At 43.3% G+C, this 23132-nt stretch overlaps 1 protein-coding gene and 1 pseudogene across 3 annotated transcripts in view; one reads left to right on the forward strand and one right to left on the reverse strand.

Annotated features, from left to right (window-relative positions):
* The window catches only part of MYO7A (myosin VIIA), an 86900-nt gene that overhangs the window by 47573 nt on the left and 16195 nt on the right, over positions 1–23132 (forward strand). For all 3 annotated transcript variants that reach the window (XM_060160100.1, XM_060160101.1, XM_060160103.1), the window contains exon 30: positions 20926–21096. In XM_060160100.1, coding sequence (XP_060016083.1) covers positions 20926–21096 — 171 coding nt within the window. The remainder of the gene's footprint in view (positions 1–20925; positions 21097–23132) is intronic.
* Positions 14451–15392, reverse strand: LOC132526185 (ester hydrolase C11orf54 homolog; annotated as a pseudogene).

A 23132-nucleotide genomic window follows, 5' to 3' on the forward strand; every position in this document is an offset into this window, starting at 1 on the left:
TACATGACTCTTTTTGAATTATCGTTTTCTCAGGGTATATGCCCAGTAGTGGGATTGCTGGGTCATATGGTAGTTCTATTTGTAGTTTTTTAAGGAACCTCCATACTGTTCTCCACAGTGGCTGTATCAATTTACATTCCCACCAACAGTGCAAGAGTGTTCCCTTTTCTCCACACCCTCTCCAGCATTTATTGTTTCTGGATTTTTTTTTTTTTTTTTTTTTTTTTTGCGGTACGCGGGCCTCTCACTGTTGTGGCCTCTCCCGCCGCAGAGCACAGGCTCCGGACGCACAGGCTCAGCGGCCACGGCCCACAGGCCCAGCCGCTCCGCGGTATGTGGGATCCTCCCGGACCAGGGCACGAACCCGCGTCCCCTGCATCGGCAGGCGGACTCTCAACCACTGCGCCACCAGGGAAGCCCTGTTTCTAGATTTTTTGATGATGGCCATTCTGACTGGTGTGAGATTATATCTCATTGTAGTTTTGATTTGTATTGCTCTAATGATTAGTGACGTTGAGCATTCTTTCATGTGTTTGTTGGCAGTCTGTATATCTTCTTTGGAGAAATGTCTACTTAGGTCTTCTGCCCGGTTTTTGATTGGGTTGTTTGTTTTTCTGTTATTAAGCTGCATGAGCTGCTTATAAATTTTGGAGATTAATCCTTTGTCAGTTGCTACATTTGCAAATATTTTCTCCCATTCCGAGGGTTGTCTTTTTGTCTTGTTTATGGTTTCCTTGGCTGTGCAAAAGCTTTGAAGTTTCATTAGGTCCCATTTGTTTATTTTTGTTTTTATTTCCATTTCTCTAGGAGGTGGGTCAAAAAGGACCTTGCTGTGATTTATGTCATAGAGTGTTCTGCCTATGTATTCCTCTAAGAGTTTGATAGTTTCTGGCCTTACATTTAGGTCTTTAATCCATTTTGAACTTATTTTTGTGTATGGTGTTAGGGAGTGATCTAATCTCATACTTTCACATGTACCTGTCCAGTTTTCCCAGCACCACTTATTGAAGAGGCTGTCCTTTCTCCACTGTACATTCCCGCCTCCTTTATCAAAGATAAGGTGATCATATGTACGTGGGTTTATCTCTGGGCTTTCTATCCTGTTCCATTGATCTATCTTTCCGTTTTTGTGCCAGTACCATACTGTCTTGATTACTGTAGCTTTGTAGTATAGTCTGAAGTCAGGGAGCCTGATTCCTCCAGCTCTGTTTTTCGTTCTCAAGATTGCTTTGGCTATTCGGGGTCTTTTGTGTTTCCATACAAATTCTGAAATTTTTTGTTCTAGTTCTGTGAAAAATGCCAGTGGTAGTTTGATAGGGATTGCATTGAATCTGTAGATTGCTTTGGGTAGTAGAGTCATTTTCACAATGTTGATTCTTCCAATCCACAAACATGGTATATCTCTCCATCTATTTGTATTATCTTTAATTTCTTTCATCAGTGTCTTATAATTTTCTGTATACAGGTCTTTTGTCTCCTTAGGTAATTTATTCCTAGATATTTTATTCTTTTTGTTGCAATGGTAAATGGGAGTATTTTCTTGATTTCACTTTCAGATTTTTCATCATTAGTGTATAGGAATGCCAGAGATTTCTGTGCATTAATTTTGTATCCTGCTACTTTACCAAATTCATTGATTAGCTCTAGTAGTTTTCTGGTAGCATCTTTAGGATTCTCTATGTATAGTATCATGTCATCTGCAAACAGTGACAACTTTACTTCTTCTTTTCTGATTTGGATTCCTTTTATTTCCTTTTGTTCTCTGATTGCTGTGGCTAAAACTTCCAAAACTATGTTGAATAAGAGTGGTGAGAGTGGGCAACCTTGTCTTGTTCCTGATCTTAGTGGAAATGCTTTCAGTTTTTCACCAATGAGGACTGTGTTGACTGTGGGTTTCTCATATATGGCCTTTATTATGTTGAGGAAAGTTCCCTCTATGCCTAGTTTCTGCAGGGTTTTTATCATAAATGTGTGTTGAATTTTGTCGAAAGCTTTCTCTGCATCTATTGAGATAATCATATGGTTTTTCTCCTTCAATTTGTTAATATGGTGTATCACGTTGATTGATTTGCGTATATTGAAGAATCCTTGCATTCCTGGAATAAACCTCACTTGATCATGGTGTATGATCCTTTTAATGTGCTGTTGGATTCTGTTTGCTAGTATTTTGTTGAGGATTTTTGCATCTATGTTCATCAGTGATATTGGCCTGTAGTTTTCTTTCTTTGTGACATCCTTGTCTGGTTTTGGTATCAGGGTGATGGTGGCCTCGTAGAAAGAGTTTGGGAGTGTTCCTCCCTCTGCTATATTTTGGAAGAGTTTGAGAAGGATAGGTGTTAGCTCTTCTCTAACTGTTTGATAGAATTCGCCTGTGAAGCCATCTGGTCCTGGGCTTTTGTTTGTTGGAAGATTTTTAATCACAGTTTCAATTTCAGTGCTTGTGATTGGTCTGCTCATATTTTCTATTTCTTCCTGATTCAGTCTTGGCAGGTTGCGCATTTCTAAGAATTTGTCCATTTCTTCCAGGTTGTCCATTTTATTGGCATAGAATTGCTTGTAGTAAGCGCTCATGATCTTTTGTATTTCTGCAGTGTCAGTTGTTACTTCTCCTTTTTCATTTCTAATTCTATTGATTTGAGTCTTCTCCTTTTTTTTCTTGATGAGTCTGGCTAATGGTTTATCAATTTTGTTTATCTTCTCAAAGAACCAGCTTTTAGTTTTATTGATCTTTGCTATCGTTTCCTTCATTTCTTTTTCATTTATTTCTGATCTGATTTTTATGATTTCTTTCCTTCTGCTAACTTTGGGTTTTTTTTGTTCTTCTTTCTCTAATTGCTTTAGGTGCAAGGTTAGGTTGTTTATTCAAGATGTTTCCTGTTTCTTAAGGTAGGATTGTATTGCTATAAACTTCCCTCTTAGAACTGCTTTTGCTTCATCCCATAGAATTTGGGTCATCGTGTCTCCATTGTCATTTGTTTCTAGATATTTTTTGATTTCCTGTTTGATTTCTTCAGTGATCACTTCGTTATTAAGTAGTGTATTGTTTAGCCTCCATGTGTTTGTATTTTTTACAGATCTTTTCCTGTGATTGATATGTAGTCTCATAGCGTTGTGGTCAGAAAAGATACTTGATACAATTTCAATTTTCTTAAATTTACCAAGGCTTGATTTGTGACCCAAGATATGATCTATCCTGGAGAATGTTCCATGAGCACTTGAGAAAAATGTGTATTCTGTGGTTTTTGGATGTAATGTCCTATAAATATCAATTAAGTCCATCTTGTTTTATGTATCATTTAAAGCTGTGTTTCCTTATTTATTTTCACTTTGGATGATCTGTGCATTGGTGAAAGTGGGGTGGTAAAGTCCCCTACCATGAATGTGTTACTGTCGATTTCCCCTTTTATGGCTGTTAGTATTTGCCTTATGTATTGAGGTGCTCCTATGTTGGGTGCATAAATATTTAAAATTGTTATATCTTCTTGGATCAATCCGTTGATCATTATGTAGTGTCCTTCTTTGTCTCTTCTATTAGTCTTTATTTTGAAGTCTATTTTGTCTGATATGAGAATTGCTACTCCAGCTTTCTTTTGCTTTCCATTTGCATGAAATATCTTTTTCCATCCCCTTACTTTCAGTCTGTATGTGTCTCTAGGTCTGAAGTGGGTCTCTTGTAGACAGCAAATATATGGGTCTTGTTTTTGTATCCATTCAGCCAATCTGTGTCTTTTGGTGGGAGCATTTAGTCCATTTACATTTAAGGTAATTATCGATATGTATGTTCCCATTCCCATTTTCTTAAGTGTTTTGGGTTCGTTATTGTAAGTCTTTTCCTTCTCTTGTGTTTCTTGCCGAGAGACGTTCCTTTAGCAGTTGTTGTAGAGCTGGTTTGGTGGTGCTGAACTCTCTCAGCTTTTGCTTGTCTGTAAAGGTTTTAATTTCTCCATCAAATCTGAATGAGATCCTTGCTGGATAGAGTAATCTTGGTTGCAAGTTTTTCTCCTTCATCACTTTAAATATGTCCTGCCAGTTCCTTCTGGCTTGCAGAATTTCTGCTGAAAGATCAGCTGTTAACCTTATGGGGATTCCCTTGTGTGTTATTTGTTGTTTTTCCCTTGCTGCTTTTAATATGTTTTCTTTGTATTTAGTTTTTGACAGTTTGATTAGTATGTGTCTTGGTGTATTTCTCCTTGGATTTATCCTGTATGGGACTCTCTGTGCTACCTGGACTTGATTAGCTATTTCCTTTCCCATATTAGGGAAATTTTCAACTATAATCTCTTCAAATATTTTCTCAGTCCCTTTCTTTTTCTCTTCTTCTTCTGGAACCCCTATAATTCGAACGTTGGTGTGTTTAATGTTGTCCCAGTGGTCTCTGAGACTGTCCTCAGTTCTTTTCACTCTTTTTTCTTTATTCTGCTCTGCAGTAATTATTTCCACTATTTTATATTCCAGGTCACTTATCCGTTCTTCTGCCTCAGTTATTCTGCTATTGATCCCATCTAGAGTATTTTTCATTTCATTTATTGTGTTGTTCATCATTGTTTGTTTCATCTTTAGTTCTTCTAGGTCCTTGTTAAATGTTTCTTGCATTTTGCCTATTCTATTTCCAAGATTTTGGATCATCTTTACTATCATTATTCTGAATTCTTTTTCAGGTAGACTGCCTATTTCCTCTTCATTTGTTACGTGTGGTGGGTTTTTATCTTGCTCCTTCATCTGCTGTGTGTTTCTCTGTCTTCTCATTCTGCTTATCTTACTGTGTTTGGGGTCTCCTTTTTGCAGGCTGCAGGTTCGTAGTTCCTGTTGTTTTTGGTGTCTGTCCCCCGTGGCTAAAGTTGGTTCAGTGGGTTCTGTACGCTTCCTTGTGGAGGGTACTAGTGCCTGTGTTCAGGTGGATGAGGCTGGATCTTGTGTTTCTGGTGGGCAGGTCCATGTCAGGTGGTGTGTTTTGAGGTGTCTTCAACCTTATTATGGTTTAAGGCAGCCTCTCTGCTAATGGGTGGGGTTGTGTTCCTGTCTTGCTAGTTGTTTGGCATAGGATGTCCAGCACTGTAGCTTGCTGGTCATTGAGTGAAGCTGGGTGCTGGTGTTGAGATGGAGATCTCTGGGAGATTTTCACCGTTTGATATTATGTGGAGCTGGGAGGACTCTTGTGGACCAGTGTCCTGAAGTTGGCTCTCCCACCTCAGAGACACAGCACTGTCTCCTGGCTGCAGCACCAAGAGCCTTTCATCCACACGGCTCAGAAGGTAAGGGTGGAGTATGAAGCTGAAAACAGGAATGGTGGGACGTCTGTGTATCAGTCTCCCATGTGTCCTCCTTCACCCTGAGCAGCCTGGAAATGATTGTTCCTTTACCCTGGGAGATGATTCGGCATCTTTTCTGTGGCTAGTTTGAAAACCTGCTGGTCTTGGAGAGTCTCCTGGAGAGGCGGAGGGCAGCTGCAGCACATACAGGGGAGCTCCTTCTACTGCACAAAGCCCATGCTGGCGGGCACCATTGTGGAGGCTCCTCCTGTTGGAAGATTTTTAATCACAGTTTCAATTTCATTACTTGTGATCAGTCTGTTCATATTTTCTGTTTCTTCCGGGTTCAGTCTTGGAAGGTTATACCTCTCTAAGAATTTGCCCATTTCTTCCAGGTTGTCCATTTTATTGGCACAGAGTTGCTTGTAGTAGTGTCTTAGGATGCTTTGTATTTCTGTGGTGTCTGTTGTAATTTCTCCTTTTTCATTTCTAATTTTATTGATTTGACTCCTCTCCCGCCTTTTCTTGATGAGTCTGGCTAATGGTTTATCAATTTTGTTTATCTTCTCAGAGAACCCGCTTTTAGTTTTATTGATCGTTGCTATTGTTTTCTTTGTTTCTGTTTATTTCTGCTCTGATCTTTTTAATTTCTTTCCTCCTACTAACTTTGGGTTTTGTTTGTTCTTGTTTCTCTGATTCCTTTAGGTGTAAGGTTAGATTATCTATTTGAGATTTTTCTTGTTTCTTGAGGTAAGCTTGTATTGCTATAAACTTCCTGCTTAGAACTGCTTTTGCTGCATCCCATAGGTTTTGGATCATTGTGTTTTCATTGTCATTTGTCTCTAGGCATTTTTTGATTTCCTCTTTGATTTATTCAGTGATCTCTTGGTTATTTAGTAATGTATTGTTTAGCCTCCATGTGTTTTTGTTTTTACATTTTTTTCCCTGTAATTTCTTTCTAATCTCATAGAGTTGTGGTCAGAAAAGATGCTTGATATGATTTCAGTTTTCTTAAAATTACGAGGCTTGATTTGTGACCCACGATGTGATCTATCCTGGAGAATGTTCCATGTGCCCTTGAGAAGAAAGTGTATTCTATTCTTTTTGGATGGAATGTCCTATAAATATCAATTAAATCTATCTGGTCTATTGTGTCATTTAAAGGTTCTGTTTCCTTATCAATTTTCTGTTTGGATGATCTGTCCATTGGTGTAAGTGAGGTGTTAAAGTCCCCCACTATTACTGTGTTACTTTCGATTTCCTCTTTTATAGCTGTTAGCAATTGCCTCATGTATTGAGGTGCTCCTATGTTGGGTGCATATATATTTATAATTGTTATATCTTCCTCTTGGATTGATTCCTTGATCATTATGTAGTGTTCTTCCTTGTCTCTTGTAACATTCTTTATTTTAAAGTCTATTTTATCTGATACGAGTATTGCTACTCCAGCTTTCTTTTGATTTCCATTTGCATGGAATATCTTCTTCCATCTCCTCACTTTCAGTCTCTACGTGTCCCTAGGTCTGAAGTGGGTCTCTTGTAGACAGCATATATATGGGTCTTGTTTTTGTATCCATTCAGTGAGCCTGTGTCTTTTGGTTGGAGCATTTAATCCATTCACGTTTCAAGTAATTATCAATATATATGTTACTATTACCATTTTCTTAATTGTTATGGGTTTGTTTTTGTAGGTCCTTTTCTTCTCTTTTGTTTCCCACTTAGAGAAGTTCCTTTAGCATTGGTTGGAGAGCTGGTTTGGTGGTGCTGAATTCTCTTAGCTTTTGCTTGTCTGTAAAGCTTTTGATTTCTCTGTCAAATCTGAATGAGGTCCCTGCTGGGAGAATAATCTTGGTTGTAGGTTCTTCCCTTTCATCACTTTAAATATATCATGCCACTCCCTTCTGGCTTGTAGAGTTTCTGCTGAGAAATCAGCTGTTAACCTTATGGGAGTTTCCATGTATGTTATTTGTCATTTTTCCCTTGTTGCTTTCAATACTTTCTTTGTCTTTAATTTTTGTCTCTTTGATTACTATGTGTATTGGTGTGTTTCTCCTTGGGTTTATCCTGCCTGGAACTTTCTGTGCTTCCTAGCCTTGGGTGGCTATTTCCTTTCCCATGTTAGAGAAGTTTTCAACTGTAATGTCTTCAAATATTTTCTCGGGTCCTTTCTTTCTCTCTCTCTTCTCCTTCTGGGACCTCTATAATGTGAATGTTGTTGCGTTTAATGTTGTCCAAGAGGTCTCTTAGGCTGTCTTCGTTTTTTTTCATTCTTTTTTCTTTATTTTGTTCTGCAGCAGTGAGTTCCACCATTCTGTCTTCCAGGTCACGTATCCGTTCTTCTGCCTCAGTTATTCTGCTATTGATTCCCTCTAGTGTATTTTTCGTTTCAGTTATTGTATTGTTCATCTGTTTGTTTGTTCTTTAATTCTTCTAGGTCTTTGTTAAACATTTCTTGCATCTTCTCGATCTTTGCCTCCATTCTTTTTCCGTGGTCCTGGATCATCTTCACTATCATTATTCTGAATTCTTTTTCCGGAAGGTTGCCTGTCTCCATTTAGTTGTTTTTCTGGGGTTTTATCTTGTTCCTTCATCTCGTACACAGCCCTCTGCCTTTTCATCTTGTCTAACTTTCTGTGAATGTGATTTTTGTTCCACAGGCTGCAGGACTGTAGTTCTTCTTGCTTCTGCTGTCTGCCCTCTGGTGGATGAGGCTATCTAAGAGGCTTGTGCAAGTTTCCTGATGGGAGGGACTGGTGGTGGGTAGAGCTGGGCGTTGCTCTGGTGGGAAGAGCTCAGTAAAACTTTAATCCACTTGTCTGCTGATGGGTGGGGCTGGGTTCCCTCCCTGTTGGTTGTTTGACCTGAGGTGACCCAACACTGGAGCATACCCAGACTCTTTGGTGGGGCTAATGTCAGACTCTGGGAGGGCTCACGCCAAGGAGTACTTCCCAGAACTCCTGCTGCCAGTGTCCTTGTCCTCATAGTGAGACACAGCCACCCCCTGCCTCTGCAGGAGATCCTCCAACACTAGCAGGTAGGGCTGATTCAGTCTCCCATGGGGTCACTGCTGCTTCCCCTGGGTTCCGATGTGCACACTACTTTGTGTGTGGCTTCCAAGAGTGGAGTCTCTGTTTCCCCAGTCCTGCCAAAGTCCTGCAATCAAATCCTGCTAGCCTGCAAAGTGTGATTCTCTAGGAATTCCTCCTCCCGTTGCCGGACCCCCAGGTTGGGAAGCCTGACGTGGGGCTCAGAACCTTCACTCCACTGGGTGGACTTCTGTGGTATAAGTGTTCTCCAGTTTGTGAGTCACCCCCAGCAGTTATGGGATTTTATTTTATTGTGATTGTGCCCCTCCTACTGTCTCATTGTGGCTTCTCCTTTGTCTTTGGATGTGGGGTATCTTTTTTGGTGAGTTCCAGTGTCTTCCTGTTGATGATTGTTCAGCAGTTAGTTGTGATTCAAGAGGGAGTGAGCACACGTCCTTCTACTCTGCCATCTTCAAGATTGTACCTTCCTAAGAATTTGTCCATTTCTTCCAGGTTGTCCATTTTGTTGGCATACAGTTGGTTGTGGTAGTCTCTTATGATCCTTTGTATTTCTGTGGTGTCAGTTGTAACTTCTCCTTTTTCATTTCTAATTTTATTGATTTGAGCCTTCTCCATTTTTTTCTTGATGAGTCTGGCTAAAGGTTTATCAATTTTGTTTATCTTTTCATAGAACCAGCTTTTTGTTTCATTGATATTTTCTGTTGTTTTCGTTGTCTCTATTTCATTTATTTCTGCTCTGACCTTTATGATTTCTTTCCTTCTACTAACTTTAGGTTTTGTTTGTTCTTTCTCTAGTTGCTTTAGGTATAAGGTTACGTTGTTTACTTGAGATTTTTCTTGTTTCCTGAGGTAAAATTGTATTGCTATACAATCTTAGAACAGTTTTTGCTGCATCCCATAGGTTTGGATTGTCGTGGTTTTGTTGTCATTTGTCTCTAGGTATTTTTTAAAAATCTTTTTGGCTGTGCTGCGTGGCATGTGGGATCTTAGTTACCCAACCAGGGATTGAACTCACCACCCCCTGTGGTAGAAGCATGGAATCTTAAGCACTGGACCACCAGAGAAGTCCCTAAGTATTTTTAAATTTCCTCTTGATTTCCTCAGTGATCCATTGGTTGTTTAGTAACATATTGTTTAGTCTCCATGTGTTTTTGTTTCTTACCATTTTTTTTTCTTGTAATTGATTTCTAATCTCGTAGCATTGTAGTTGGAAAAGATGCTTGAGATGATTTCAATTTTCTTAAATTTAGTGAGGTTTGATTTGTGGTACAAGATGTGATCTATCCTGGAGAATGTTCCATGTGCACTTGAGATGAATGTGTATTCTGCTGCTTTCAATGGAATGTCCTATAGATACCAATTAAGTCTATCTGGTCTAATGTGTCATTTAAGGCTTGTGTTTCCTTATTAATTTTCTGTCCGGATGATCTGTCCATTGCTGTAAGTGGGTTGTTAAAGTCCCCCACTATTACTGTGTTACTGTTGATTTCTCCTTTTATGGCTGTTAGCATTTGCCTTATATATTGAGGTGCTCCTGTGTTGGGGGCATATATATTTACAATTGTTATATCTTCTTCTTGGATTGCTCCCTTGATCATTATGTAGAGTTCTTCCTTGTTTCTTGTAACAGTCTTTATTTTAAAGTCTATTTTGTCTGATATAGGTATTGCTATTCCAGTTTTCTTTTGATTTTCATTTGCATGGAATATCTTTTTCCATCCCCTCACTTTCAGTCTGTATGTGTCCCTAGATCTGAAGTGGGTCTTTTGTAGACAGCATATATACAGATCTTGTTTTTGTATCCATTCAGCCCATCTATGTCTTTTGGTTGGAGCATTTAATCCATTTATATTTAAAGTAATCATCGATATGTATGTTCCTAGTGCCATTTTCTTAATTGTTTTGGGTTTGTACATCTTTTTTCTTCCCTTCCTCTTTTGTTCTCTTCTCTTGTGGTTTGATCACCATCTTTAGTGTTGTGTTTGGGTTGCTTTTTCTTTTGTGTGTGTGTATCTATTGTAGTTTTGGGTTTGCATTTCCCCTGAGGTTTTGATTTAGCAGTGTATATATGTACCACTGTATATAAAACCAATTTGTTTTAAGTTGCTGGTCTCTTTCCCACCTAGAGAAGTTCCTTTAACATTTGTTGTAAAGCTGGTTTGGTGGTGCTGAATTCTCTTAGCTTTTGCTGTAAAGCTTTTGAGTTCTCTGTTGCATCTGAATGAGAGCTCTGCTGGGTAGAGGATTCTTTTTTTTTTTTTAATAAATTTATTTATTTAATTTATTTATTTTTGGTTGCATTGGGTCTTCATTGCTGCGCCTGGGCTTTCTCTAGTTGTGGTGAGTGGTGGCTACTCTTCATTGCAGTGTGCAGGCTTCTTATTGCGGTGGCTTCTCTTGTTGTGGAGCATGGGCTGTAGGCGTGCGGGCTTCAGTAGTTGTGGCACACAGGCTCAGTAGTTGTGGTGCGCAGGCTCTAGAGTACAGGCTCAGTACTTGTGGCTCATGGGCTTAGTTGCTCCGAGGCATGTGAGATCTTCCCAGACCAGGGCTTGAACCCATGTCCCCTGCATTGGTAGGCGGATTCTTAACCACTGCACCGCCAGGGAAGTCCCTGGGTAGAGTATTCTTGGTTGTAGTTTCTTCCCTTTCATCACTTTAAATATATCATGCTACTCCCTTCTGGGCTACAGAGTTTCTGCTGAAAATTCAGCTGATAACCTTATGGAGATTCCCTGGTATGTTGTTTGTTGGTTTTCCCTTGTTGCTTTTAATATTTTTCTTGTCTTTAATTTTTGTCATTTTGATTAATATGTGTCTCAGTATGTTCCTCCTTGGGTTTATCCTGCATGGGATTCTCTGTGCTTCCTGGACTTCAGTGAGTTTTTCCCTTCTCATGTTAGGCAAGTTTTCAGCAATAACATCTTCAAATATTTTCTCAGGCTCTTTCTCTTTCTCTTCTCCTTCTGGGACCCCTATAATGCGAATGTTCATGTGTTTAATATTGTCCCAGAGGTTTCTGAGACTGTCCTCATTTCTTTTCATTCTTTTTTCTTTATTATGTTCTGTGGCAGTGATTTCCACCACTCTGTCTTCCAGCTCACTTATCCTTTCTTCTGCCTCATTTATTCTGCTGTTGATTCCTTCTAGAGTATTTTTCATTTCAGTTATTGTATTGTTCCTCTCTATTTGTTCTTTAAATCTTCTAGCTCCTTGGGTTTTTAAATAACTAACTAAATAAATAAATAATTAAAAAAATTTATTCATTCATTCATTTATTTATTGCTGTGTTGGGTCTTTGTTGCTGCTTTCAGGCTTTCTCTAGTTGCGGCGAGCCGGGGCTACTCTTCGTTGCAGTGCACAGGCTTCCCATTGTGGTGGCTTCTCTTGTTGCGGAGCACAGGCTCTAGGCTCACGGACTTCAGTAGTTGTGGCACGCAGGTTCAGTAATTGCAACTTGCAGGCTCTAGAGTGCAGGTTCAGTAGTTGTGGAGCATGGGCTTAGTTGCTCCATGGCATGTAGGATCTTCCTGGAGCAGGGATTGAATCTGTGTCCCCTGCATTGGCAGGTGGATTCTTAACTGCTGTGCCAGCAGCAAAGTCCGTAGCTCCTTGTTAAACATTTCTTGTACCTTCTCGATCTGTGCCTCCACTCTTTTTTTTGAGATTTTGGATCATCTTTACTATCATTACTCTGAATTCTTTTTCAGGTAGATTGCCTATCTCCTCATCATTTAGTTGTTCTTGTGGATTTTATCTTGTTCCTTCATTTGCAACATATTTCTCTGTCAACTAATTTTGTCTGACTTTCTGTGTTTGGGGTCTCCTTTCCACAAGCTGCAGGATCATAGTTGCTCTTGTTTCTGGTGTCTGCTCCCCGGTGGGTGAGGTTGGTCCCGCGACTTGTGTAGGCTTCCTGCTGGGAGGGACTGGTGCCTGCCCTCTTGTGGGTGGAGCTGTCTTGTCCCTCTGATGGGCAGGGCTGTGTGAAGGGGTGTGTTTTGAGGTGGCTGTGAGCTCAGTATGACTTCAGCCAGCCTGTCTTCTGATGGGTGGGGCTGTGTCCTTATCTTGGGCGTTGTTTGGACTGAGACTTTCCAGCTCTCAAGCCGGGCCTTGGTGCTGAAATGTGCACCTCTGGAAGATCTCACTCTGATCAGTATTCCCTGGGCCTTCAGTGTCCTAGGCTTCACAGTGAGTGATAGTTGACCTTCGCCTCCCCAGGAGACCCTCTAAGACCCCTAGGTAGGTATAATCCAGGTTTCTATCAGGTACTGCTTTGTGCTGGGTCCCAGTGCACGTGAGACCTTGTGTGCACCCTCCAAGAGTGGAGTCTCCATTTCCTCCAGCCCTGCTGGCCTTTGGGGCTAAATGCTCTGGGGGTTCTTCTGCCCAATGCCAGACTCTCACACTGTCTTGGAGGGCTATTTTATGTGGGAATGTCCATGTGTAGCCTGCGTGGGTTTAATATTTTTTGGTGCGAGGGTTGTTTTTAGTATAGATATCTGCCACTTCTTTCCTCAGTGTATTCTGGACATTAGCCCCTTTATAGGAGGTATGACTGATGTTGTGGTGACCATAGCCTGTACTGGATATTGAGTAGAGCATCCCCTTTGCTCTGTGGTTGTCACTGCCCTGTCAGAGATGGGCTCTACTCCCTAGTTGTTGGAGTAGAGGCCCCCAGATCTTCTTCCTAGCTGTGGTTCTGATCTGCACTGTGAGGTAGGCAGGATTGGAGCACCTCCACTGGGAAGGAAGCCACTGAGTATTCCTCCTCTGGAGCTGTTCACCTGTGGGGATGCTCTGTTGTGTCACCTTTCACCTGTTGTGCGAGCTCTCAGATTACACCATCATTGGCACTGCTCTCAGCCCCACCTGAAATGTGGGTATGCCAGCAATCAGCCCTGGTGTCTCTCATATGTTGTTTTCACCAGGCCACCAGCATAGATCTACTGAAGTCAGGTCCTAGGATTGCAGTAATCATGGATCTGGACCCACTGTGGATACTATGGGGGCAGCTCCAACTCTAGGCCAGCCCAACCCTCATGTGTATGTGCCCACAAAGTCTACAGCTGCTAAAGCTAGACCTGCCTTGGCTGCAGGAGCACTTATTGTCCATTCAGATGTTCTGTAGGTGCTAACTTTACAAGGCCAGTCACGGGGGTGTCAATTCATGGTTTGCACAGCTGTGAAGAGAGATTTCAGCTTTTCTTCCTTAGTTGCATGTCCCCTGGGGCTCAGCTGTCATTTCAGCCCCACCTCTGTGTGTGAGCCACCCACAGGGGTCTGCTCCCAAGGCTGCCCTGGAACACATGAGTCTACCCTGGTGGCGATGGGCACGTGGGGGAGCCAGCAGTCACGGGCACAGGAGAGCTGGCCCCAGCGGGGGCCCTTCTTAGTTCCCCGGGGAGGCAGGGGCTGGCACATGGGAGAGAGTCTGCAATGGCAGCTTTGCCCCTTACGCATCACTTAACTATGGCTCTTTGCTTCTGTGGCAGTCCAAGTTTCCTCCACAAGCATTCCCGGTTGTGGATTTCCTCACTTCCACCCCCTCAGGCTGTCTCCTCACAGCCAACAGAAGTCCTCTCCTGGGTCTGCTCTCCAAACCCCATGTTCCAGCACTCAGCCTCTGTGCACACCAGTGGACACCTGTCTCAGGCTGGGGCGCACAGGGCTGTGGCACAGACCATCTGTGTAGGTTTCACTCTGTCCTGCTTGGCTGTTGGCACTCTCTTCCAATAGCCCATGAATTCGCTTGTGTCCCAATTCATGCCCTTGTCTATGAGGGGGCTTCCCCGGATGTGGGACCCTCTCCTCTCCTTCAGCTCCCCACGACCCAGGGGTGCCGTTCCCATCCCGCTTCCTCTCCTTTTCTTTTTCCCTTTTTCTTTCTTTCATCCTACCTGGTTACACGGGGATCTTTCTTGTCCTTTTAGGTATCCAGGGTCCTCTGCTAGTGTTCAGCTGGTGCTCTGTGAGAATTGTTCCATTTGTAGATGTATTCTTGATGCGTTTGTGGGGAGAGATGAATTCCACATCCTCCTACTCCTCTGCCATCTTGCTGACCCCTTTGGATTTTATATTACTATCTATCAATGAGTTAATCAATCAATTAACCTTAATTATTTCTTCTTCTAAATGAGTATCAGTTGATTTAATCTCGCCCAAAAGAATGGGTCTCTTTTGGTTGGTCAATGCAATACAGAAGCTCTGCAGGTAAGAAGTATCCAAGTTATTCCACTATATCTGGGGTGGTGTCATAATAGTAGTGTCCACCTTTTCCATGATGACTGAAACACCGAGTGTGCTCCAACCTCAAATCAAACCCTGGGTCTCTGAAGACAAAAACCAGCAGACAGACCAAAGGAGCCTTCATCTCATAAAAATGCAACAATTTATTCATGTCTTCATCAGAGTTCAATGGGCAGGAAGACAGTTCTGTGGGCATAATGTGAGTCTTCACTTTTCTCTTCTGAATCACGAAAGTACCTCCCATCCCCACAGGCTTACCTCCATAATCTTTTTCAAGAGTCTGTCTCATACAAGTCACAAAGTTAAGTTTTCCAGTTCTTCTTTTGGCTTTCATCTCAATGACCTTTCCGGGTTGGCCCCCACTGGCAAAAAGATTAGCCAGTAATGCACACCCCAAATCATGATATTCTCACTGTATTTCTCTAGTAGGCACCCTCCATCTTTAGGGTTAACACGAGCAAATTAACTTCAATACACAGGAGGTTTGTGTTCACTTTCTGTTTGAACAACTGACATAAACTCAGAATTGAATCCAAGAGTCTGAAATGGGTCTACTCCTGCTCTAAGAATAAAAGCTCTGGGAAGTTGGATTTCTTTTGCAATCTTATTTAGGTTATAAACTTGTTTTTTGATTTACAAGAGGCAATAAGTAAGGCATACCTCCTACTTCTGCAATTCTAGTTTTCCCACAGATGCCTTTTACAGGAAAGGTAAATGGTCCTTAGTCAAATCAGGGCACTCAACTACAGAGACCTGGACATCAGCAAAGTTATCCTTTAGCACCTTCTGCAGAACTCCAACAAGCTCCTCTAGACTTGACAGATGAATACTCAGCACAAGCCATCTTCCTTAGGTGTGAATGAAACAAGAGGGAAGGGGGCAGGGCACAACCTGGAATGGTGGTTTTTATTCTTCAATTTGTTAATGTGGTGTATCACACTGATTGATTTGCAGATATTGAAAAATCCTTGCATCCCTGGGATCAATCCCACTTGATCGTGGTGTATGATCCGTGTAATGTTGGATTTGGATTGCTAGTATTTTGTTGAGGATTTTTGCATCTGTGTTCATCAGTGATATTGGACTTTTTGTGTGGTATTTTTTGAATAGTTTCAGAAAGATAGGTGTTAACTCTTCTCTAAATGTTTGATAGAATTCACTGTGAAGCTATCAGGTCCTGGACTTTTGTTTGTTGGGAGTTGTTAAATCACAGTTTCAATTTCAGTACTTGTGATTGGTCTGTTCATATTTTCTGTTTCTTCCTGGTTCCAGGAAGAAACAGAAAATTTTCTTCCTGGAACCAGGAAGAAAATTTGGGAGACTGTACTTTTCTAAGAATTTGTCCATTTCTTCCAGGTCGTCCATTTTATCAGCATATAGTTGCTTGTAGTCGTCTCTTATGATCCTTTGTATTTCTGTGGTATTGCTGTAACTTCTTTTTCATTTCTAATTTTATTGAGACCTCTCCCTCTTTTCCTTTGATGAGTCTGGCTAATGGTTTATCAATTTTTTATCTTCTCAAAGAACCATCTTTTTGTTTCATCGATCTTTTCTGTTATTTTTTTCATCTCCGTTTCATTTATTTCTGCTCTGATCTTTATGATTTCTTTCCTTCTACTAACTTTGGGTTTTGTTTGTTCTTCTTTCTCTAGTTGCTTTAGGTGTAGTTTAGGTTGTTTATTTGAGATTTTTCTTGTTTCCTGAGGTAAGATTGTGTTGCTTTAAACTTCTCTCTTAGAAAAGTTTTTGCTGCATCCCATAGGTTTTGGATCATCATGTTTTCATTTTCATTTGTCTCTAGGAATTTTTTGATTTCCTCTTTGATTTCTTCAGTGATCCATTGGTTATTTAGTAGCATATTGTTTAGCCTCCACGTGTTTGTGTTTTTTACAGTTTTTTTCCTTGTAATTGATTTCTAATCTCATAGCATTGTGGTCAGAAAAGATGCTTGATATGATTTCAGTTTTCTTAAATTTATCAAGGCTTTATGGCGCAGCATGTGATCTATCCTGGAGAATGTTCCATGGGCACTTGAGATGAAAATGTATTCTGCTGCTTTTGATTGGAATGCTATATAAATATCAATTAGGTCCACCTGGTCTGATGTATCATTTAAGGCCTGTGTTTCCTTATTGATTTTCTGTCTGGATGATCTGTCCATTGATATAAGTGGGGTGTTAAAGTCCTGCACTATTATTGTGTTACTGTTGGTTCCTCCTTTTATGGCTGTTAGCATTTGCCTTATATATTGAAGTGCTCCTATGTTAGGTGCATATATATTTACAATTGTTTTATCTTCTTCTTGGATTGCTCCCTTGATCATTATGTAGTGTCCACCTTTGTCTCTTGTAACTGTCTGTCTTTATTTTACAGTCTATTTTGTCTGATATGGATATTGCTACTCCACCTTTCTTTCGATTTCCATTTGCATGGAATATCTTTTTCCATCCCCTCACTTTCAGTCTGTATGTGTCCCTAGATCTGAAGGGGGTCTCTTGTTGACAGCATATATATGGGTCTTGTTTTTGTATCCATTCAGCTAGTGTATGTCTTTTGGTTCATTTGCATTTAAGGTAATTTGATTCATTTGCATTTAAGGTAATTACTGATATGTATGTTCTTATTGACGTTTTGTTAATTGTTTTGGGATTGTTTTGTAGTTCTCTCTTCTTTGCTTCCTCTCTTTTTCTCTTTTGATTTGATGACTAGTGTTGTGTTTGGATTCTTTTTTGTGGGTATCTCTATTGTAGAGTTTTGGTTTGTGGTTACCATGAGGTTTTGATATAGCTGTCTATATATATACCAGATTGTTTTAAGTTGTTGGTCTCTTAATTTCAAATGTGTTTCCAACATCCTGCATTTGTACCCTCTTCTCACCGTTGCTGATTTTGTTAACATATTTGTGTGTGGATGGTTTCCCACCTTTACTGTATGTTTGCCTTTATCAGTGAGCTCTCCCATTTGTAATTTTCTTACTTCTAGTTGTGGGCTTTTCTTCTCTACCTAGAGAAGTTCCTTTAGCATTTGTTATAAAGCTGGTTTGGTGGTGCTGAATTCTCTTAGCTTTTGCTTGTCTGTAAAGCTTTTGATTTCTCCATCAAATCTGAATGAGAGCCTTTCTGCGTAGAGTATTCTTGGTTGTAGTTTTTTCCCTTTCATCATTTTAAATATATCGTGCCACTCCCTTCTGGTCTGCTGACGACTCAGCTGATAACGTTATGGGGATTCCCTTGTATGTTATTTGTTGCTTTTCCCTTGCTGCTTTTAATATTTTCTTTTTGTCTTCAATTTTTGTCAGTTTGATTGATATGTATGTCAGCATGTTCCTCCTTGGGTTTATCCTGTATGGGATTCTCTGCACTTCTTGGATTGGGTGACTGTTTCCTTTCCCATGTTAGAGAAGTTTTCAGCTATTATCTCTTCAAATATTTTCTCAGGTTCTTTCTCTCTCTCTTCTCCTTCTGGGACCCCTGTAATGTGATTGTTGGTGCGTTTAACATTGTCCCAGAGGTCTCTTAAACTGTTCTCATTTCTTTTTCTTTTCTTTTTATAAATAAATTAATTTTATGTATTTATTTTTGGCTGTGTTGGGTCTTCGTTGCTGTGTGCAGGCTTTTCTCTGGTTGAGGTGAGCAGGGGTTACTCTTCATTGTGACGCTCAGGCTTCTCATTGTGGTGGTTTCTCTTGTGGAGCATGGGCTCTAGGCACACAGGCTTCAGTAGTTGTGGCACATGGGCTTAGTTGCTCCGTGGCATGTGGCATCTTCCTGGACCAGGGCTCAAACCCGTGTCCACTGCATTGGCAGGTGGATTTTTTTTTTTTTTTTGCGGTACACAGGCCTCTCACTGTTGTGGCCTCTCCCGTTGCAGAGCACAGGCTCCGGACACGCAGGCTCAGCAACCATGGCTCACGGGCCTAGCCACTCCGCGGCATGTGGGATCTTCCCGGACCGGGGCACAAACCCATGTCCCATGCATCGGCAGGCGGACTCTCAACCACTCTGCCACCAGGGGAGCCCAGGCAGGTGGATTCTTAACCACTGTGCCACCAGGGAAGCCCTGTCCTCATTTCTTTTCTCTTTATTCTGTTCTGTGGCAGTGATTTCCACCACTCTGTCTTCCAGCTCACTTACCCTTTCTTCTGCCTCATTTATTCTGCTATTGATTCCTTGTAGAGTATTTTTCATTTAAGTTTTTGTATTGTTCACCTCTGTTTTTGTTCTTTAGTTCTTCTAGGTCTTTGTTAAACATTTCTTTTACCTTCTCAATCTTTGCCTCCATTCTTTTTCCGACATCTTGGATCATCTTTACCATCATTACTCTGAATTCTTTTTCAGGTAGATTGCCTATCTCTACTTCACTTAGTTGTTCTTCTGGGGTTTTATCTTGTTCCTTCATCTAGAACATATTCCTCTGCTGTCTCATTTTGTCTAACTTTCTGTGTTTATGGTCCCACAGCCTGCAGAATTTTAGTTCCTCTTGCTTCTGGCGTCTGCCGCCTGATGCATGAGGCTGGTCTAAGAGGCTTCCTGGTGGGAGGGACTGGTTTCTGCCCACTGGTAGGTGGAGCTGGGTGTTGTCCCTCTGGTGATCAGGGCCATGTCCAGGGGTGTGTTTACAGGCAGCTGTGGACTCAGGAAGACTTTAAGCATCCTGTCTGCTGATGATTGGGGCTGTGTTCCTGGCCTTCTGGTTGTTCAGCCTGAGATGTCCCAGCATTAGAGCCTTCGAGCTGTTGGGTGGGCCAGGTCTTAGTGTCAAAATGGCAGCCTCCAGGACAGCTCATGCCAATGAGTACCCTGTACCTCCACCACAAGTGTCTTTGTTTCCACAGTGAGCCACAACCACCCCCTGTCTCCCCAGGAGACCCTCTAAGACCTGCAGGTAGGTCTGGCCCAGGCTCCTGTGGAGTCACTACTTTGCCCTGGGTCCCAGTGCATGTGAAATCTTGTGTGTGCCCTCCAAGACTGCAGTCTCTCTCTCCCCCAGTCCTGTGGAGTTCCTGTGGTCAAGCCCAGCTGGCCTTCAAAGCCAAATGCTCCAGGGGCCCCTCTTCCCTTTGCCAGACCCCCAGACTGGGGAGCCTGACATGGGGCTCAGAACTCTCACTCCTTTGAGAGAACTTCTGTGATACGATTATTTTCCAGTTTGTGGGTTGCCCACCTGGCTGGCATGGGATTTGATTGTATTGAGAATGCACCCCTCCTACTGTCTTGTTGTGGCTTCTTCTCTGTCTTTGGAAGTAGAATATCTTTTTTGTCGATGGTTGTTCAGCAGTTAGTTGTGATTTTGGTGTTTTTGTGAGAGGAAGTGAGCTCAGGTCCTTCCACTCGACCATCTTGTCTGTGCATCTTGCTGTATTGTTAGTTAGTCTAGAAACTCTGCTCTAAAGGAGTAAGAGATCCACTCGTTTAGACCACAGTTTACAAACGTGTATCCTTTTATCTCCTGAGGACAGGATTGATGTGGTTGCTTTGTTTTTGATGGTGATGATGGTTTTCATGACACTTATGGTTCTGTTGGTTATTATGATGGAGGAATAAGGATGGAGATGATGGAAATGAGGGATGATGGTGGAGGTAGTGATGGTGTAGGTGGTGGTGAAGGTAGTGATGATGATGATGGTGCTGCTGATGGTGGTGTTGGTGTTGGTAATGGTGGTGATGATAATAGTGGTGGTTTTGGTGTTGACGAGCTGATATTCAAGGAGAATGTATTCGTACAGCCATATCAGTTGCTAAAATTCCAAAATACTTTGAACTAGTTGGAAAACATCTACTGCCTTCAAGGTGCACAAGACCCTTTCCCTATTGCCCCTGCTGCCATAGCCCTGGGGAGCCCCAGGCAGGCATCACTGGGGCTGCCATGCACCAGCCTCAGACAGAAAAGGGGCAAATGCTCAGTGCCCATCTGGCTCTCTGCAACCTCTGCATTATGGCTCACTGGTTGTTCAATGCCTTGACTGTCCCCAGGGGGTGTAGTGATGGTGATGGAGGTAGTGATGCACCCCGTTCCTCTGATAGTCTCCAGCAGTACCCAGGTCCCCCATTCTCCAGGGCAGGCCTTTCTCATCAGGCTGAGAAGGTGGTGGCTGACCCATTACCAATGGGCTGGCTGGTCCCCCTGGGTCAGCTCATGTGCCCCTGGGCAGAGTCCAGCTCTGTGCTGGTGCTGAGGAAACCCAGGAGCAGGTGAGTGTGGTCCTGCCCTTGGGGTGCTCATGGCTCCACCAAGCAGACAGGAGGTCCTGGTGAGTCAGGGAGAGCACAGGGTCCCAATGGCAAGGGTCTGAAAGCTACAGGATGCAGGGCCTGGGGGCTTTGGTGGCCCGGAATGGCTTCCCAGAGCACGTGTGAATGAGACCTCCTCACACCTAGGAGGATGACTTGGCCGAGCTGGCCTCCCAGCAGTACTTTGTGGACTACGGCTCTGAGATGATCCTGGAGCGCCTCCTGAACCTCGTGCCCACCTACATCCCTGACCGCGAGATCACGCCCCTGAGGACGCTGGAGAAGTGGGCCCAGCTGGCCATTGCTGCCCACAAGAAGGTCAGAGGGCTGGGGTTGTGAAGGAGGGGCTTTCTGATGACCTGGCTGAAGGGTAAGGACCTGAGAAATCAAAGAGGTCACAGCTCTTACCTGACCTCTGTCTGTCCATGGGGCTGGGAGGAAAGGATGGCACCCTTGACCTCCTGGCTCCCAGCAGCCTTTCTCCACCATGGATATCAGTTCACTTGTGTTTTCTGCCCTCTACTCTGCACTGGGCGCCAGGGACACAGAGATGGATCAAATCTAGCCCCATGGCCTCATGAGGGAAACCATGGGTCCATGGGCACTGGGGGTCCCAGCTCCTGGCCTCCCACCGAAGCTTATTAGTGCTGCAGCTCAGGAGAGTTGGTGCATGCTGGAGGAGCTTCTAGGAAGTGCACCTCCTTTCCCCTAAAAGAGCTCTGGCCCAACTTCCTGCCTGGGGAATTTGAGGTACTGGCCCCCTCTGCCTCTTGTTTAAGGCCCCAGGCCCATAACCAGCCCTGAGTAGCTCCCTTCTAAGCTAAGAGACCCGCCCCAAGTAGAGCAGGGGTGCCCTGGTGGAGGTGGGGGACCCTGGCTGCTGGAGGGATGGGCCTCCCCATCTCCAGGCCCTTGTTGTATAAGAGCAGAATCCTCTTTGTACACAAGTTGCCAAGGGCTCCAAGATCAGTGTGTCTCAACCCCTACGCCACGTGGCCTCTTCCCTAACGCAGGAGCCCCATGTGTCTCCCCCTGAGCTCTTTGCCTCCCCTTGAGCTGCCCACAAGTCTCCACCTGTACCCGAATGCTCCCTGCACCCCGTGTGCTTCTAGGCCCGGCTCACCCCCGAGGACCTCCCTGTCCTCAGCCCCCTCCAGAAGAGATGCATGTACTCCCTCCCCCATTCTTTCTGTCCTTGGCCACCTCCTCTCCCTCACCCCTCACACTTGGTCAGCTGCTGAAGCCCGTCCATTCCACCTGCCAACAGCTCCAGCCTCCGTCCCCACCTCCACTCCTCTGCCTTCCCTGGGTCCTCGGTGTGCGCGGCCAATGTGCATGTGGCACCTGGCATGTTCTGGGTTGGGTGCCATCACTCATGAATTCCCTTTGTTTTGGGTGCTTGCCACGTGCTGGGCACTGCACCAGGCCCTGGAGACACAGCTGCGAGATGTGCCCTCTGCCCTCTCAGAGCCCATGACCGAGCTCGTGTGTCTCCCCGCTGGACTGTAGTGCCCTGGCCTGTGCGTTCCAGAGCCCTGGCCCCGGCCTCTTGTAGAGTGGACAGGTCCGAATTAGCATGATTATTAGGGTCAGAGGAGTAAAAACATTTTATTTTGAAATAATTTCAAACTTACGAAAAAGTTGCAAGTTAAAAAGCTAGGCCTGCTGTGTACAGTATACACTTCACCTAGACTCACCAGATGTTAACATTGTCCCACATTTGCTTTTATTTTCTCTGCACACATACATGTTATTATTTTTTCTGAGCCATCTGAGATTGGGTTGGAGATGCCGAGCCCCTTATCCCCGAATACTCACAGCTCTTGGGATGGCATTGCTTCTGGGCCCTCTTCGTGCATGGAAATGTGACAGCCCAGGGCTGGCGCACACATGTCTTCATCTATGTTTGTGTTCATAGATGATAAAAACCATGAGTTCATTCTGATCCCTCCAATTCTACTCCAATACCACCAAGTTCTTATTAAAGCTCGGCAGAATATTTTTAGATAATAAAACATGCGTGCATTAATTTCTTGCCAGGAGCACTGCATTATTCCCCCATCTGCTTGCCCACTCCAGGCTCCAACCCTTCTCTACCCTGCAATCGTCCTAACTCCCAAGTTTACCTGTCAGTTTCCACTAAGAGACCAGCCTCACAGTGGTGGCCTCGCCCATGGTTCTCTGTGACCTGGATCCCACTCACCGGTTTCCCACTCCCTCTTCTTGGTCAGGCCTGGCACCCCACCCCCCCGGCCCCATCCTTAGCCACTCATGTTCCTGTTCCCCAAACTCCTTCCCTGATCCCTGCCCTTGTGCCTTGCACATGCGCCTGCTGGGATTGGGGGCTTTCTTGT

Source organism: Lagenorhynchus albirostris, chromosome 9, assembly GCF_949774975.1.
Source record: "Lagenorhynchus albirostris chromosome 9, mLagAlb1.1, whole genome shotgun sequence".
Lineage (NCBI taxonomy): Eukaryota > Metazoa > Chordata > Mammalia > Artiodactyla > Delphinidae > Lagenorhynchus > Lagenorhynchus albirostris.